General features: G+C 43.5%; 2 protein-coding genes across 7 annotated transcripts in view; one reads left to right on the top strand and one right to left on the bottom strand.

Moving 5' to 3' along the window:
- Nucleotides 1–12,814, top strand: REXO4 (REX4 homolog, 3'-5' exonuclease). The gene is made up of 9 exons (XM_079961401.1): nt 1–127; nt 2,087–2,350; nt 3,771–4,129; nt 5,231–5,380; nt 6,407–6,600; nt 7,541–7,629; nt 8,319–8,393; nt 10,007–10,081; nt 11,272–12,814. Exons 2-9 carry the CDS (start codon nt 2,126–2,128, stop codon nt 11,362–11,364), a joined length of 1,260 nt encoding a protein of 419 aa, XP_079817527.1. The 5' UTR covers nt 1–127; nt 2,087–2,125; the 3' UTR covers nt 11,365–12,814.
- STKLD1 (serine/threonine kinase like domain containing 1) overlaps nt 12,557–17,554 on the bottom strand; it is a 27,631-nt gene continuing 22,633 nt past the window's right edge. For all 6 annotated transcript variants that reach the window (XM_079961301.1, XM_079961298.1, XM_079961300.1 and 3 more), the window contains 6 exons: nt 17,355–17,483; nt 16,687–16,815; nt 15,800–15,940; nt 14,902–14,981; nt 12,825–12,873; nt 12,557–12,725 (listed from right to left, as the gene is read on the bottom strand). In XM_079961301.1, coding sequence (XP_079817427.1) covers nt 12,712–12,725; nt 12,825–12,873; nt 14,902–14,981; nt 15,800–15,940; nt 16,687–16,815; nt 17,355–17,483 — 542 coding nt within the window. In that variant the 3' untranslated portion in view covers nt 12,557–12,711. The remainder of the gene's footprint in view (nt 12,726–12,824; nt 12,874–14,901; nt 14,982–15,799; nt 15,941–16,686; nt 16,816–17,354; nt 17,484–17,554) is intronic.

The raw sequence follows: 17,554 nt of genomic DNA on the forward strand, positions 1-17,554 counted from the left end.
CACTTCCGGTTGGCGTCAGGCTTGGAAGCTCGTTGCTTCCTCGGCAGGAGGCGTGTTGCAGGAGCCGGAGCGCGTCGTTGCCACGTGCTGAGCCCCGCGAGCTTCAGAGCCGGAGCCCGAGCGCTGGGTAAGTGGAGGGTGGAAGCACCGTGGAGTTAGGTGATCTTTGTGCACGCTGTCTTACCTGAAAGATCATCATCATAATTATCATTATTATGACTCATCTGGGAGAACTGAAGTTGTAAGAGGCAGGACGATTTGGGCAGGGAGGGGCTATTCCTTTAAAAAGTAGCACGTACTATATATACGCTCTACTGTATTTATAGTGTATACAGTATATATATATGTAGGACGCCCCCTAAGTGATGCTGCTTGCCTCCTCAATATCCTAAATGCTCTGGTCTTCAGCTGTTGGGTCGGGACCCACTAGGTGGCTTTCAACCTGATCCAAGGTGGGATACCTCTTCTAATGCATGCATGCATTTCATGTGCAAAAGCAGCTCCCATGTGCAATCTTTTCAGTGCTGTGTCACAGAATCTATTATTAATTGAATTTGTTAGTCACTTTATTTGGGACAGGGTGAGCTCCTGTTGCTCTGTCCCAGCTCCTGCCCACCTAGCAGTTCGAAAGCCCGTCAAAGTGCAAGTAGATAGATAGGTACCGTTCCAGCAGGAAGGTAAATGGCGTTTCCGTGCGCTGCTCTCATTCGCCAGAAGCGGCTTAGTCATGCTGGCCACATGACCCAGAAGCTGTACACCAGCTCCCTCGGCCAATAAAGAGAGATGAGCTCCGCAACCCCACAGTCGTCCGTGACTGGACCTAATGGTCAGGGATCTGACCTTTACCTTTATCTGTCCCAGGGCAGCCAAAAGAAACTTACAACCAACCAGGATCCAGCAGAACTATTGAGAAATGCTCTCTTCCCTCTGCCCCTGCCGCCAAGTGAACTAGGTGTACAGTTTTGCAGATTACAGGGAGTACAGCTTGGAGGCAGTAATGCTTCTGAATAGCAATTGCTGGAACCGCAGGATGAGAGGGTGCTCCTGCTTTCCATTTGGTCGTATGGCAGGTCACTGTGAGACTAGATCCCCTCCCCTATGTTTTTAGTGGTTCATGTTTTTATCTGTAAGCCACCTTGAGTCCCATCAGAGAAAAGGACAGGGTATAAACAAACAAACTAACAAATAAATAATATAGGTGGGCATTCGGCTTGATCTAGCAGGACTCTTATGTTCATATTCCAGATGCCAAGTTTCATATACAGTGGAACCTTGGTTCCCGAATGCCTCTGCTGTTCTCAAATGCCAAAAACCTGCAAGTAAATGCTTCTGTTTTCAAATGTTTTTCAGAACCCAAACGTGTGATGTGTCATATGAGCATATCATATGACATTTGTAGAGGGTTGGGTCTGCTTTGTCTCCTTTTGCTTCCAAAAATTGGTTTGAGGGAATCCAAGCAGGACGGTTAGGGTTATGGCCTCAGAGTACTGGAATTTGTAGCCTATGAAGACAAATCTTAGCCTTTCCCCACAGGCTTTTCAGAGAAAAATGCAATTTAAAAATCCTTTTTAAAATTCTTAGACTTCTTAGGTATGTATAGCCTAAGAAATATTTTAGCAATGTTTCACTCCCAGTTGACATACAGTGGTACCTCGGTTTATGGAAGTAATACGTTTTGGGGGTCCATTGTCAACCCGAAATTTATGCAACTAGAGGTGTGCGCGGCGGTAGACTGCTTCTGCGCATGTCGCTGAGACGTTCTGGTACTTCCAGGTTTGCCGCGGCTGTAAACTGGAGATTCCGTAACCTGGAGGTTACGCAACATCAGGTACCACTGTACATCACTGTCTTATTGCTCTGGCAGTCCTTTTTAAAGACAGACCTTACGTTGTTTTGAAATGTGTAATTGATGAGCAAAGGGGTATCAGGTTTTTTGGTTTTTTTAGTGATTATATGACCACGTAGAGTGCCTTTTGGACCATGGGGGGGGGAATGAATTAACTAAATACATAAGATTATGTTGTTATTATTGTGGAGTGCCTAAATTTGTACTACATGGGTTATAAAGTTTGACTTTTTGTTTCAGAAATGGTTGTGGTGAGAGGTCAGTGACTGCCATGTCAGGATGGCAAAAATTAGAACCAAAGAATCAAAAGCCCCAGCAGGCAACTCCACAAGTATATCAGAAAATTTAAAAAAACAACACAGGAAGGAGAAGAAGAAAACATTGTTTTGGAAAAAGAAAATCAAAGGGGCAAGGATGAAAGCACAAAAGGATTCCAAAGCCATGGCAGATATGCCTCCGAAAAATCCTCAGGAAGTTTCGTGCAACTGGAAGGCCTTGCAGGAGGTATGACTGGACAATGGTTCTCTGTTTTCTATCTGTGAGCCTTTATCTTCTAGAGCAGGATGGTCCAATATGCAGCCACATGCGGCCCCAGAGGCTGTTTTTGGTGGTCTTTCAGCTCCCCATCCTCTACCTCAGCTGGAGCAGCGCAGACATGGTGGCGAATGTGTGTGCTGTTTCTCTTCCTCCTCCTCCTGCTGCTGCAGGTGCTCTGTGTGGTGAACACAGGCCACCACCTGGACCTGCTTGGAGCATGGCTGCGTCCCCAGAGAAGTGGGGTGTGGGGTGTGTGTTTGTGTATCTTGTCTCTGTATTTCAGTGTGTGCAATACTGTGTTTCAGTATGGAATACTTTGCTTTCTGTTTTTGCAATACAGAGAAGTTCAAGCTTTCGAATGCACCAGTTGGTGGGGGAAGGAAAATAATTTTGGTGCAGAGAAGTGTGGGGTGGGTGGGTGTCTGTGAACAAGCATTTTTGGACATGAACGTCATAAAGTCCAAAACTTGAAACAACTTAGCAGAGTTGCCTGCGGATGCCAACAACCAACCTCAAGGCAGACATCAATCTGAATTGTGATGAATTCTATACCCCAGACATCCATTTGATGTTTGCATTGTTAACAATTGTGCATGCATATGTTTGTGCATTAGGTAAAGGTACCCCTGACCGTTAGGTCCAGTCGCGGATGACTCAGGGGTTGCGTGCTCATCTCGCTCTATAGTCCAAGGGAGCCAGTGTACAGCTTCTGGGTCATGTGGCCAGCATGACTAAGCCACTTCTGGTGAACCAGAGCAGCGCACAGAAATTCCTTTTACCTTCCCACTGGAGCGGTACCTATTTATCTACTTGCATGTTGACGTGCTTTCGAACTGCTAGATGGGCAGGAGCTGGGATCGAACACCGGGGGCTCACCCCATTGCAGGGATTCGAACCACCGACCTTCCAATTGGCAAGCCCTAGGCTCTGTGGTTTAGACCACAGCGCCACCCGCATCCCCTTTGTGCATTAGATTTGTTTAATAAATAAATATCTTAAATCTGCTAATTGCATATTTAATTAAATATATTAAATAATATTGACTATATTGCAAACACATTAATTTACATTATGGAAATTTAATTCATTGTGCAGCCCCCAGATTCTGTGTTGAAGTATGCTTGCGGCCCATTTGGTGTTAGACGTTTTACCACCCTGTTCCAGAGGATATGACAAGAGTTGCGTGTCTTGGTTGTGAAAGTCCTATGTTAAACCCTCACTTGGTCTTCTGTGGTTATTGTTAGCCTTCCTGGTGGAGATTACAATGTGGTTGTTGAGGGGTGAGAGTGTTATCGGGACTAGATAGGAATCTGCTTGGGCTGGAGTCTCTGTTTGCCGCCACCAAATTGGAATTGCACTGATTTGCGTTTCTTGGTTTATTTTTCAGCTTCTGAAACCAAAGGCTGCCATTCTGGATTCCGCTCTTACTGCCCCCAACACACATTCCAAGGGCAAAAACAAGGCCATAGAGGGAGGAGCTGCCCTCAAAATGTCAAAGGTAAACGGAAGTGAGAGGATGCTGGCATCCAAGCCTCCAGAAAAAACCAAGAAGAATCAGGCTGAACATTTTGCTCATCCAGTTTCTGCAAGCTCTGAAAAGCCTGTACATGAAAAGAACTCGCACCAGGCCCAGGAGGATGGAAAAGGGCCCAAGGGAGGCCCTAGAAGGGGCAATGTTGAGAGGAACTATGGGGACATTAAAGAGAAAAAAAGGAAAGCAGAAGAGGTGGAACCAAAGCCAGCAGAGTAAGTCTTTTTCAGCCTTGTGCTTAATGATTTTTAGGCAGAGCTGGCAAAAGAGCTCAGGTTTCTCAGCACCAGCTGCAGATGTATAGGCCCCTAGTTCCTTCATGCAGCACACAGTTAAACTGTGGAACTCCCTTCCACAGGAGGCAGTGATGGCCACCAACTTAATGACATTAAGAGAGGATTAGCCTTCTCCTTCTCCATGAATTTGTCTATTAATGGCTGCTAGTCAGGATGGCTATGCTCTTGTCTCCACATTTGGAGGCAGTAATGCTTCCAAATACAGGTTGCTGGAAATCAGAGAAGGAGAGATGCCCTTGTGCTCAGTTCCTGTTTGCAGGAGTCCCACAGGCTTCTAGTTAGCCACTGTGGGAACAGGATCCTGAGCTAGATGAGCCATTGGTCTTCTTATCTTCCTGTGTAGGAGCTTAGCAACAGGCAGAACCAAAATAATTTCACTTGTAGCCACTTGTGAAACTTCCTTCTGCGTATTTCAGGTGGAGGTTGGGTGTGTGTTTAAATTTGCAGATCAGTTGGGTAGCAACTCTTTAAGACAGAGCAGTCCCACTGAGATCAACATCTGATTTGCAGCGTTGAAATTTTTATGGGCATGTTCATCAAACATGTTTACATAGAATCTGTGCTGCACGGACCGATTCTATTACCAGTCACACTTTTTACAGGCACTATGGACACCCCATTCAGATAGGATCCATTCCCTGCCCTCGTTTTCCATACCACAAATAATTTTATACACTTCTATCATGTTGCTTCTTACTTGCCTCATCTCTAAACTTAAAAAGCCCCAAATGTTGTAACCTATCCCTATAAGGAAGTTGCCTTATTAAATCTGAGTTACTTGAAGAAGATGCATCACGTTTATAGCTTACACTTAGGGAGGTATACAAAGGATTATGCCATTCTTACTCTCACAACAACCTTATAATGTGGGCAAGGCTAAGTGATAAATAGTGGCCCAAATGAGCTCCTTGGCTACATGGAGACATGAAATCACCCATCTCCATTGCAGCTGTTTGACTCTTCTGCCTGGTTAATACTTCGTGCATTTTTTGGTCACCTGTATTTTGCTTTCCCTTCTAGTATCTGGTTTGATGATGTTGATCCTGATGATATCGAGGCAGCCATGGGTCCAGAAGCAGCAAAAATTGCCCGGAAAAATCTGGGCATCCCAGAAGTCAGACCCCAGCAGTTAGCAGAAGAAACACTGGTTAAAGAAAAGGCTTTTGAAGGGTAAATGTTTCTCAGTAAAGCTAATACTTAATAGCACATGGCTTTGAACTGTTGCAGCAATATTAATTGAACATTAAACTGCCTTTGAATTGATGGATAAATAGATTCATTAACTACATATTCATTTTATTAAAAGAAAATTCAACAGAGGAGCAGTATGAGACATTAAGGGAAATTCTGATTCTCACTGTTAAAAGAAAAAAACCAACATCTTCAATATTTTCTGCTTTGTGCCTGTTAACAGTTAATATGCTGGAACTAAAATAGCCTGGGAGTGAAAATGCACGCGCACAGAAACACCAGCATGCTCTTAACACACAGCACCACCATTTGAAAATTTGTCCTTGTCAATTTGTTGAAGAAGCACCTTACAAATTCTTTCAGTATCCCATTATTACAAGCCTGGCCACTAGTAAAAGAGGATTTATTAAGAGGTTTAAGTTAGTATTGATTCCCATGAAAAGATTGGCAAAGCAAATATGGCAAATAACACATAAATTGACTAACAAAATAAGATTTCCACAAGGTTTGAAGCATAAAGACTCTTGCAACTCTCTCTTCAGCTTTATCATGCATACGGCTTAAAATGAAAACAGAGGGAACACCCACCCCCATAAAACATTTTGGTAAAACATAAACCGTGTATTGCCTTCTATACAAATGGTTGTCTGGTACAGGAATTTACTACATTATCTGGATATTATTTTAGATGTAATGTCTTCTGTGTAGCGTGGGATATTTAATGTGTGTACGATGTTGTTATATGTTGTAACCTAATTTTTTGAAGATGCACCCACTAAATTAATTGACTCCCCCCAATTAAAGCTTTCGTTAATCAATTTTCCAGTCAGACAGATTTAACACTGCAGCTGCTTAACTCTGCAGCCTGTTTTATGTTGGGAATAAGCTCTCTCCAGTTAGGGCCAAGAGCTCTTTAAATCCTTTCCCCAGAAACGTTGACGTCCTGTAGAGGCAGCTGGTGAGCAGCTGGTTAATATAATAATAAGGCTCTCTCCTTTTCGGCAGCCTAACCAAAGCTGTGGCCATGGACTGTGAAATGGTGGGCGTGGGACCCACAGGCAAAGACAGCATTGTGGCCCGTGTGTCCATTGTGAACCTCTTTGGCAAGTGTGTTTACGACAAGTATGTCAAGGCAATGGAAAAAGTGACAGACTACAGGACGGCCGTCAGTGGGATTCGGCCTGAAAACCTAAAGACAGGTTGGTGCTCTGTGGGTGTACTGATTTCATATTATGACTATAAGGAGCTGTATTTTGTTGAGTCAGGCCATATCTGTACTATACATTTAAAGAACCATTCTATGACAGTCATGCCCCCCCCCCCCCAAAATATATCTTGGGAAGTGCAGTTTGTGCAAGCCGCTGACAATTGTTAGGAGAGTCCCTGTTCCCCTCCCAGAATTGCAATTCCCAGAATTCCCTGGGAAGAGGAATTGTTTAAACCACTTTGGGAATTGTAGTTCTGCGAGGGAATCAGAATAAGAGAATTGTAGAGTTGGAAGGGACCATGAAATGCCTGTTATTTTCAAAAAGGCCCAGATTGTCCCCCTCGCTAGCAATTGTTGTTGCTGTTGATGATGGGTTCTGATCAGATTTCATTCTGGTGTAAACTCTGACCCATTTCTCCATATTTATTAATATTGAAGATGACGATGATGTAAACCAGGGGTCAGCAAACTTTTTCAGCAGGGGGCTGGTCCACTGTCCCTCAGACCTTGTGGGGGCACTGGACTATATTTTGGACTATATTTTGGAGGAAAACATGAACGAATTCCTATGCCCCACAAATAACCCAGAGATGCATTTTAAGTAAAAGGGCACATCCTCATGTAAAAAACACGCTGATTACCGGACCATCCACAGGCCAGATTTAGAAGGCGATTAGGCCGGATCCGGCCCCTGGGCCTTAGTTTGTCTACCCATGATGTAAACAATCTTTATACTTCACTCAGTCATAGTTATGGTTAGTTATGGGTTTTTCTTCTGATTGATTTGTACATCATGCTGACTTTACAGCTATGTTCTCAAAAATCAAAACACATATATTAAAAGAAAAAAGGCCCTTGTCTGGTGTGTTTCTGTGGACTCCTGTTGTGCTTTTGCTGAGAACATTTTTCTCTGTGTTTCTTTGGTTGTTCAGGTGAGGATTTTAAAATCGTTCAGGAGGAAGTGGCCAGCATCCTCAAAGGAAGGATCCTTGTTGGTCATGCTCTTCACAATGACTTAAAGGTACAGAGCCCTTAACTTTATTATTTTTCTGTATTGAATTTTTTATATATCTATTTCTATGCTGCCCTTCATCAGAAGGTCACAGGGCAGTTTACAATAAAAAAATTACAAAAAATACTGGTATATAGCATAGTAAAAAACAAAAACAATCCCTCCTCCACAATATTTTATATCCCACCTTTTTCTCCCAAAAGCTCAAGGTGGTCTTACATGGTTTTCCTCATTTAATCCCTACAACAACCCTGTGAAGTAGGTTAGGCTGAGAGATGCAGCAACTAGCCCAAGATCACAGCTATAAGCTTCATGGCCGCCTGGGGATTTGAACCCTGGTATCCCAGGTCATAGTCTGACATGCTACCACTGCACCACAGTGGCTCATTGTCTTTCAACCCTTGCCTTTCATTGTTGGTATTCAGAGACTTGCAACCAGTCTGGTTTTTCATCTGCCTCTCCCACCCCGAACTCAACCAGAAAGGCCACGCTTCCTCTCCTCTTGAGGTCTCCCACTCTGAGATGTCCTATGCTGGGCTGTGATTGTTCTCTTGTCAGCTGAAATTTGAATTGCAATTTGCAAGCCCAGTTGCTTCTCACTCAGGTTACCTGTTCACGTTTCAACTGTGCGTGCTACTCTGATGTCTCGATTACACCGTGAGCAATGTTCACAGTGGAAACCTTTTGACTGTTTTCAGATCTTGTTCCTTGACCACCCCAAGAAGAGAATCCGGGATACACAAAGATACAAGCCTTTCAAACAAGAGGTCCAGGTAGGAACTGAGAGACATCCCCCTCTCCCATCTCAAATCAACAGACTCTACATTGGGGTTGGGAACCTCCGCCCTATGGGCTGGTCTTGGCCCAATAGGGGGTTTCACCTGTAAATCCTGATGAGTGGGGGAGGAGGGAGGGCTCAGTCTTGCTGAGTGCTGCTTCCTGTCAAAAGCAGGCTTTCAGTGTGGGGGGGTGAGATAAAGATCTGGCCCACTGGGCCAAAAAAGGTTCCCCTCTCCTTTAAATTGAAAAGTATGGAGGCTACTAGAACTTGGAGCCGTTGATCATTCCACTGCCATATTCCTTTTGGACAAGTTTCATTGGTCTGACAGCTCTACTTATGCAAATCTTCTGGTCCAAGTGTCAGCTGTTATGTCACTTTTATATTGGAATATATAATTGGTGGTATTATTATTATTGCAATTTTGAATGATTTGATTGGATTTGTCATTAATTGGAGGATTCTATTGAAAATGAATAAAAATTATTTACAAAAGAGAGAGAGAGAGAATCAGGACTTGGAAAATAAACCACTAATTGGATTTTTCTTAGGGGCAGCATGTGGTTATAGCCACATTCAGGAAGGACTTGAAAGGTGCAAATTAGAATGCTTGGTACAAAAGATTATAGCATATTGGACTTATGGGAAAAATTGACTTATTACCGTACCTTCCGTCTATAAGATGCCCCCATGGATAAGACGCCCCCTATTTTGGGGGACTCAAATTTCAGAAAAAGGGGGAAAGATGGCCCTGCTTTTTTGCGGAGGATTGCCCAAGGTTTTACAGCTGGGGGGAGGGATTGCCAAAAATCGCTCATACGCAGCATCCATGCTGACCATTGCCGGCAGCTGTCAATCGCCCACTTGCCACAGCGACAGCCAATCACAAACAGACCCTTCCTCAGCAAAAAATCTCTTACCCGACTGAGAAAAGCTGTCCGCTGGCAATTGTACGCGTCCCAGAACAGCAGCCGCCAATCGCGGCAGCGACTGCCAATCCACAGCAGTGTTTGCTGCAGAAACCAATCACCAAACCAATTAGAGAAGCAGCAGCCAATCCAAACCTTCTAGCAGCCAACAATTGTCGCTGACAAGCTCCTGCTCACAGCTGCAGCCAATCACCCATCCACCCCATTCACTATCCATGTATAAGACGAGGCACGTTTTTAAACAAAATTTAGAGTAAAAAAACCTTGTCTTATACATGGAAAAGTATGGTAATTGACCAATGGACAGAATTAAAGATAAGCAAGGGGGAAAAAGCACAAATATACTTTGTGGGAGAAGGGTGGAGCTTTGTTTCATTTACAAATGCCAGAAGTGGATTCCTGCATTTCAGGGCAGCAAGTGAAAAGGCATTGTCCCTCTGTTTGCTTTTAAGGTTTTATATAACAGACATAAGGGAAATTTGTGCAGCATTCATTAATGCAAATGGTCAAGACCAAAGCAGATTGACTTTTGTGGCAATCTTGGATCCCTTGAGCTTTCTCAACAGTTAAACCTGTCAGGATTTGTTAGTGTTGGCCAAATTGTTGGTAGCCTCACAGCAACACAAAGAAATCAAGCACAGTACCTCCTCTTCAAACCATGATTTCTCCTTTCATATAGAGTGGGAGGCCATCTTTGAAGCTGCTCTGTGAGAAACTGCTGAATGTGAAGGTGCAAGCTTTGGAACACAGTTCAGTAGGTATTCTTTCATTAGGTTCTGGTTGCAAGTGACATATTATTCCGGGCTCAGAAAGGAAATAATAGGAAAATGTATTCTATTTTACTGGGGAGCTGGCTCTTGTTTAACCCTGGGCTATCTCCTAATTGGTTATATTTCCTTTTCTAGGAAATTACAACTTTTAATAAATTCTTACTGCTACACTGGCCATCACTTCTTAACACTGCTAACTCCCCCCGCCCTATATCTAACCCACTTTACATAAGCTTTACCGAAATGAACATCTTATGTTTCTAGCTTATTTTTTTGCTAAAATGCGAAAACTGATCATGTTACCTTTTTTCTTCCTTAGTAATGTCAAAGAGACATTACGGTACAGTTCCAGGCATGTATACTCAGCAGTAAACGCCCATGTCCACTCAGATGTAAGGCTGATTGGGTTCAATATATCTTACACCCAGGAAATTGCATATAGGATTGCAACTTAAGTGTCCCAACAGTTTTCTATGCCATTTCCATAAATGATGTGCTTGAATCTTAAAATAAAGATGAATTCACACATGTCCTTGTCACGTATCGACTGATAATTTGCATATATAACACAGCCATCAAAAAACAAATGTCTCAGAGAGAGCTTTTATATGATCTCAAAGACTATGCTTTTTAATAGGGAGTACCATAGCTCAGTGGTAGAGCATCTCATTTGAATGTAGAAGGGCCCAGGTATAATCCCATGCAGGACCAAGAAAATGTTCTTTGTCTGAAACCCCGGAGAGCCACTGCCTGTTAGCTGAGACAATACTGAGCTAGATGGGCCAATGGTCTGACTCAGTATGAGGCGGCTTCTTATGTTCCTATTAAGTTTTTATATTTCTGTCCCACCTTTCTTTTTCAAATGAAAACCAAAATAGTTAATGCAAGCCTTATGAAATGCTTTTTGTCCTCCTCATGTGATGTGGCTGTTTGCTGGTAGAATGTGCAATGTGCAAACAGCCTTCCAAATCAGGGGAAGGGCTATAATTTTGTCATTTAAGATGCCCATTGTTGTTTGTAGAAATGTGAGAGTAATTGGGGAACAACCAGGAGTTACATCATTCCTGCAGTAGGTCACTTGGCAAGATTTCATCCTGTTGATTCCATCACTTGACACAAAGTCAACTAATTCATTGTATCCTAAACTTGTTGCTCATTTCTCTCTCTCTCTCAGATTCAGGATGCCCAAGCAGCCATGAGGCTGTACATGATGGCGAGGAAGCAGTGGGAAGCCTCGCTCAAAGAAAAATCAAAGACCAATAAATAATAAATCTGAGTATCTCTGGATATGTCCTGCTTGCTGTACTGCCCAGCACTGACTGAGTAAAAATATCAGTTGTCCTACTGGCCTTTCCCCTTGGACCCTTTTGTTTGCCTTTGGTCAGCTACCATACAAAAATTACTCCCAAGTTATTCAGTTATGAAACCCTTCTATTTGCTTCTGCAACTGACAGCTTCCTGCAGCCTCTCTCTCATAAGCTTGGGACACAGTGAAACACAATTATTTCCAATAACCAAACTAGTGCGTCACCTGCCACTCCGAGGAAGTCTATGATTTTTCTCCATAAATGCTCTGAAAAGAGAGAAACAGTTGCCTCTACCCATAACCCCGCTTTTGAAGATAGTGTGTTTGTTTGCACATAGAGCTGACTGAACTATCATATTGAAAATATATGAACATTTTGCCAACTCTACATACCATTGAGCTCCTGTTAAGATAAATCAGGTTCCTGCTTTCAAACAGGCTGTTGAAATTAAACTTGTTCCCCCCATAAAGTGAAACTTGAGCCAGCCAAAATGTTGACATGGCCTATGTACCAGCAGATGGGAACCAGCAGGGCCCAGGGCATTGTTGCTGGACAATGAATGAATCGTTTGAAAGGTGAACAGCTGTAGCAAGTACAACTCTGGCATCAGTTTGGTGAACATACAAAGCTGTCAGAAGTTAAGAGAGGAGCTCGGGGCCATTGGCCTGGGTGGCAGATGAAATCCACATAAACTTCAAAATCTATGCAAACTTGTATATTTGTAAGCTGGAAGCATAATAAGCCATGAAAATAGAGGCACTTCATGATTCTTGTGACAACTGCTTGTAAACACTGATAATCAGTTGGCTTACAATTCCTTTCAGGTCACCAGCTGCTTTCTCTCACTAGCATCCAGAGAACTAGTTCTGCAGGCAGAAAGGAGAGCTTTAGGCATGATTTCTTGCTCTTCAAATAGCAGCGTTCTCCACTGTGTATGGCAAGCTGCTTTTGAAAGGGGTGAGTTTCAAGAGCAAGTAAAAATAAAGTATATGGATCAGCAAAAATCCCCAAAATTCATTGGATTAGTTAAATATCTGCATCTGAAGCTGAATACCTCGGCAACACCACAGACAAGGGACAAAGCAGATGATGCCTTGATTGGATTTCCTAATTTTTAAAATAGCATTGACTACCAAACTGAAGGACCACATATTCTCATCTGGTATTCATATTTATTGACTGTTTTGTAAAACAAAAGTGTATAGAAGGTTTAAGATATCCCTGAAATATGGCAGGTTCCTTGAATGCTGTTGCTGACTTACAAATAGTGCAAAGAAGCAATCTTCCAGAGTGAGACTTGTCTCATTTCAGGCAAGGAGCCCTGCAGGTAGGGGTAAAAGATACATGCTTTAAAGAGTACTTCTGAAGATTCAGAGCTTTCAAAATAAAGAGCTGATGTTTGTGTTTTGATATCATTTACCTTTTTTCTGCAGTTTAGAGAGTGCCTTTTCTGCTAGAGCAACTATTTCCTGGTTGGGGAAATAAGCAAGTGTCAGATGCCAGTTTTTGTTTTGTTTTTAAAACTTCTTTTCATTAAGGTAGCTCCTTTTTTATGCCAATCCTCCTATGACTTTTTCAGATGTATGCTGTGTCCCTTTAAAGCTTGACAATTAAAACTAATGAATGCAAGATTGAAGTACTGAGTCAAAGGCCACATTTGTACCCTGCATTTAAAGCACAACGGTGCCACTTTAAATAGTCATGGCTTCCCCCAAAGAACCCTGGCAAATCCAGTTAGTTAAGGGTGCTGCAAGTTGTTAGGAGTCCCTTTTTCCTCTCTCAGAGTGGTTCAACAGTCAGTCCCTCTGAAAGAACAATAGGAATATCCTAACAACTCTCAGCACCCTTAACCAGCTACAGTCGCCAGGATTTTTTGGGAGAAACCATGGCTGTTTGAAGTGGTATTGTAATGCTTTAAATACAGGGTGTCTTACCCATAGAGGCTAGTGGTGCAGGATGCCAAGTTCTGGAGGGCACCAGGGAAGAGATGGAGGCTGGACGCGGCGCCTCCTGGCATCAGCTCGCTGCCCTCACCTGACTCCACCATGCTGCGCCGAAGCAGCGCTGTGCCTGGAACCTCCGTCTGCTGTGGCCACCGTGGCACAAAGCGGCCAGCTGAGCTGGGAGGTACTGTGTCCAGCCTCTGCCTCTTCCCCACTGGAGGAGCCATCCTCCAGCCACTGCCTGCCTCCTCCAGCCCGCCGGCAGCACCGTCCTCCCTAAAAACCTCCCGGGGGGGGGGGCGGCGGAGGGAGCTTTGCACCATGGTGCCAGATATGCTTAAGACAGCCCTGCAAGATGCTCTCAGTGGTACCCTGTTTGTTTCTTCCTGACACACTAATTCCTTCACTTGTTTTCTCCTGGACCCAATCCATGCAGCCATTCAGTGATGTAGCATAAGGCAAGATGCTGCTGCGTCTCCTTTCTCTTCTCTTGTTGCTTGACATGGCTTAGAGAGGGCAAGTGAAGAACTCCCTGGGCTTACCACTGTTTTGTTACATTTCTACACAGCTCATTGACCATTTAGGGATGGGGCCATGGTTCAGTGGTGTTTATTGATTTAATGTTTTTATCTCCCGACTTTCTCCCAAGTTGGGATTTAAGGTAGCTTCCAACCTTTAAATCACCATTATAAAATGCAAAGTTAATAAGAACAAACTACTTAAAAACCGTAGGTAAAATACATCAAAACAGGTGTAGAAGCAGCAATTAAATTAGTTTTGCCCAGACAGCAGCCCAGCAATCGGCATCGTCTGTGCCTGTGTTTCCAAAGGTCTGTTTGAATAGAAATTCTTTAACTTGCTAGTGGAGGGATAAAAAAGGGAGCCACTCTAACCTCTTGGGAGGGAATTCCACAATGTGTGAATCTCATGTCACCACTAGCCATGCTCCTGATGTTGATGAGACCAAGAGAAGGTGCTCACCTGAGGATCTTAGCACCTAGGCAGGTTCATAAGGGGAGTTAATATCTGCCAGGTACTGGGCCAAAGCCATATAAGTAGACCACCTTGCTTTGAATGCAGAGGGCCCCAGGTTCAATCCCGGTGTTTCCAGGTGGGACTGAGAAAGACCTTCCTGTCTGAAACCTGAAGAGCCACTGCCAAATCAGTGTGGACAATACAGAGTTTAGATGAATACCAATGGTATTAACTGTAGCTTCCTGTGTTTCCTAAGTCCCCCAGGGCAGTTTTCAAAAATAAGCAAAATACACCATTCAGTAGGCTTTGCAGCTAAAAAAGTAGGCCCTCCTGAAGGGATGTGAGCCTTAGGTGCACAACAAGACCAAGCCCTGGAGCCAGTCCTATAAGATGCTGACTTTAAACAGCTGAGGAGCAGAAGGCAACTTCCAATCTTTTTAGTTTATATTTTTAGCCCAGTGGCTTTATTGTAGGCCAGATGCTATCATTTGTATTATTCCTTCTAGGTAGCTATAGAAAAAACAGGGCTTCTTACTGAAGTGTCAAGGTTGTCCACTAATCTCTAGCATCCTTGCTTACCAGACTAGATGTAAACCGGTTCTTCATTTCAGTCAGCATCTCAGTAATGTGCTGGGAAACCATCTCCAAAACTATTTCCTCTGCATTTCAAAGAAAGGGAAGAATCAACCCTTGTTATGGAGTGAGCATTACTAATTCATTTCCCTGCCTTCTGTCTGACCTTCCTCAACAATGGTGGCATCCTATGATATCAGATGTGTAGTGGGTAAAGGGCCATAGCTAAGTGATAGAGAATCTGCTTTGCATGCAGAACATCCCAAGTTCAGTCCTTACTGGCATCTCCCGGTAGGACTGGGAGATACAGTGCTTCTGACAGTCAGTGTGGACAATACAGAACTATATAGACCCCAGTAGCTTGACTGGAAGCTGCAACAATTGCGCTAGCGGAAGCTTGTTATGCAGCAAATTGTGTAAGCAGGTTGCTGTAGCCTTGTGCAATTTATTGCCCAACAATGTTCCACTGGCACAAAACATTTTGCCTGTGGAACACATATACCACTAACTGGGTTGTATCCAATGCTAGTCCTGCTCAGAGTAGGCCCATGGAAAGTAATAAACATGAATGACTTGGGTCCATTGATTTCAGAGGGTCTACTCACTAAGTAAAACTTAGTTGAATACAACCCAGAGACTTTTAACTGGTTGCTACATTTGATACAACCCTTAGTGTTTTAGATTTCTAGTGCACTCCATCCCTCAAGGCTTGGAGTAAAAATTCCTTCTGATTGGGTTTGCTTGTGAGGGAGGTTGGTAATTCATTAACCATTTTCACTTGCTCAAGGCTACCTTGAAAGTCCTTGTTTAAACATGGATTGGAACCCAAGGCCCAGATCCTTCTCCCCACCCCCTATTGGTTTGCCGAGCACACAGGCTGGGATTCCAAAGAAGACAGACTTGCCATATTTAAACATCTCATCAATCAAGATGCAAATGTTTTCCACAACTTCAGGATCCTCACGGTGGAGCTCATAGCAGTCTTTGAGCAGGACAATCCCGTTGCCCTTCTCATCGGTTACTATGAACCGGAAACCACACAACTCTGGAAAAAGGGAGACAGTTTGTTAATCAGAAGGTTCCTGACCACCAGTCTTCCTCTGCAAACAATCTGTTGCCCACCTGCAATGTGGTGAAAGCTGAACCACTCTGACTTGTGAGTGCTCAGGCACAACCTTGCCATGCTCTGCATCTATTAGCACTGGCTTGTGTTCCTCTGGGTGTCTTAAGAAATAGTTACTGGTAGCATCTCATGGCTTGGCAATGATTGTGTGGGACCACATTATTTTCATTAATTGGTTGTTTTAAAATTACACCCCTCCATAGCAATAAATAAATATCTAGGTATATATTAAAAATACAGCATAAACACAGCCAGCAATCTGATGTGTAAAATATAATTTAACCTAGACCAACCCAAAAAGTTTGGATGCCTGCAAAAGTTTGGGATTGTTTATCTTCATGTAATCAATAAAACTAACCAGTCATCTGTAAATGAGCCTTTGCACCTCTGTCTTTTACATAGTTGTATGTTCTTTGTCAACATCTCAGGACAGAATGCCAAACCCCTTTAAGCCATCTCCAAATCTTTCCAAAACATCTACTGCCAAGAACAACTAGTCTGTCAGCCCTATCCACATCTCACTCAGAAAGTCCTGTATGGTTCAATTGCATTATTCTGAATCATTGCACTGGTGCAGCGACTTGCATAGCAGCTTGTAGGATTCCACAGTTAATGTGCCAAGTAGTGCTGGCCACAAATGTTGCCCAACCCATTATATAGGCTATTACCAGATGTCCTCAAGAGGCTTGCCAATGCCAGACAGGCGTTCTTTGCCAGCACTGGCCTTTCAGGATGTTTCCGGAGAGCCTCCAGGATAAGCAAGGAATAGGGTTCGTAATTAACTTCATCTATGCAACCTGGCGAGGAAAGGGGGGAAGGAATCCGGTTAAGCAAATGCCATTTTGATGACTTCCCACCCCTAACTTTGCTCCAAAGACGGATGAAGAACTGTTAGGATTTGTTGTTCCTGGTCTACATGAAATAATCAAGAGAATGGGAATGTGCAATATGGCTTTTCTCTTTAAATTTTAAAGCTTCTAGCAGCAGGAGACAATTCTTTCTCGACTGATCATCTGCTGACGAATATTTAAGCAATCATTGTGGAATTACTCCGCATTGGAGACTTCTGGAGTGTGCTTTAGAACGCACAGCTCAGTTTTGCATGGGTGTGTGTGTGTCTAGGGAGGCCTTTTTTGGGTCTAGCTTATTAGCACTGCCTTGGAGATGGGCACTGGGGGAAAATCAATCATGCGGAGCAAGTTGCCCACCATTGCCAATCTTGGTTGAGAAGCGTGCTTGTAAGCTGTACTTTGAAATAATACCCACCGTCCCCAGATGGGGGAAGTTAAGCTCCTCTGTCCCACAACTATGGATGAAGCAGATCTTGAAAGCTCACCGTGGAGAGAAAGAGCCCAGAAAGCGCAGCATGCCGCCTCAGCCACTTCCACATCCTCAAGATGCATGTGAAGGATTATAGAGACAACCTCAATAGCATACTTCAGGGGGCTTTCAGCCACATTTGTTGCTGCATCAACAGAAGAAGGCAATACCGTATGAGGTAGCAAATAGATGACTGGCTTTTACAGCCTGCTCCTT

Source organism: Podarcis cretensis (assembly GCF_951804945.1).
Source record: "Podarcis cretensis genome assembly, chromosome: Z".
Classification (NCBI taxonomy): Eukaryota; Metazoa; Chordata; class Lepidosauria; order Squamata; family Lacertidae; genus Podarcis; species Podarcis cretensis.

What these genes read in the sequence shown, in the direction of transcription:
- REXO4 (XM_079961401.1), top strand. Translation starts at nt 2,126, where the DNA reads ATGGCAAAAATTAGAACCAAAGAATCAAAAGCCCCAGCAGGCAACTCC. An exon ending in GTGGAACCAAAGCCAGCAGA is followed by an intron (nt 4,130 to 5,230) that starts GTAAGTCTTTTT and finishes TTTCCCTTCTAG; the next exon opens with TATCTGGTTTGATGATGTTG. An exon ending in AAGCTTTGGAACACAGTTCA is followed by an intron (nt 10,082 to 11,271) that starts GTAGGTATTCTT and finishes TCTCTCTCTCAG; the next exon opens with ATTCAGGATGCCCAAGCAGC.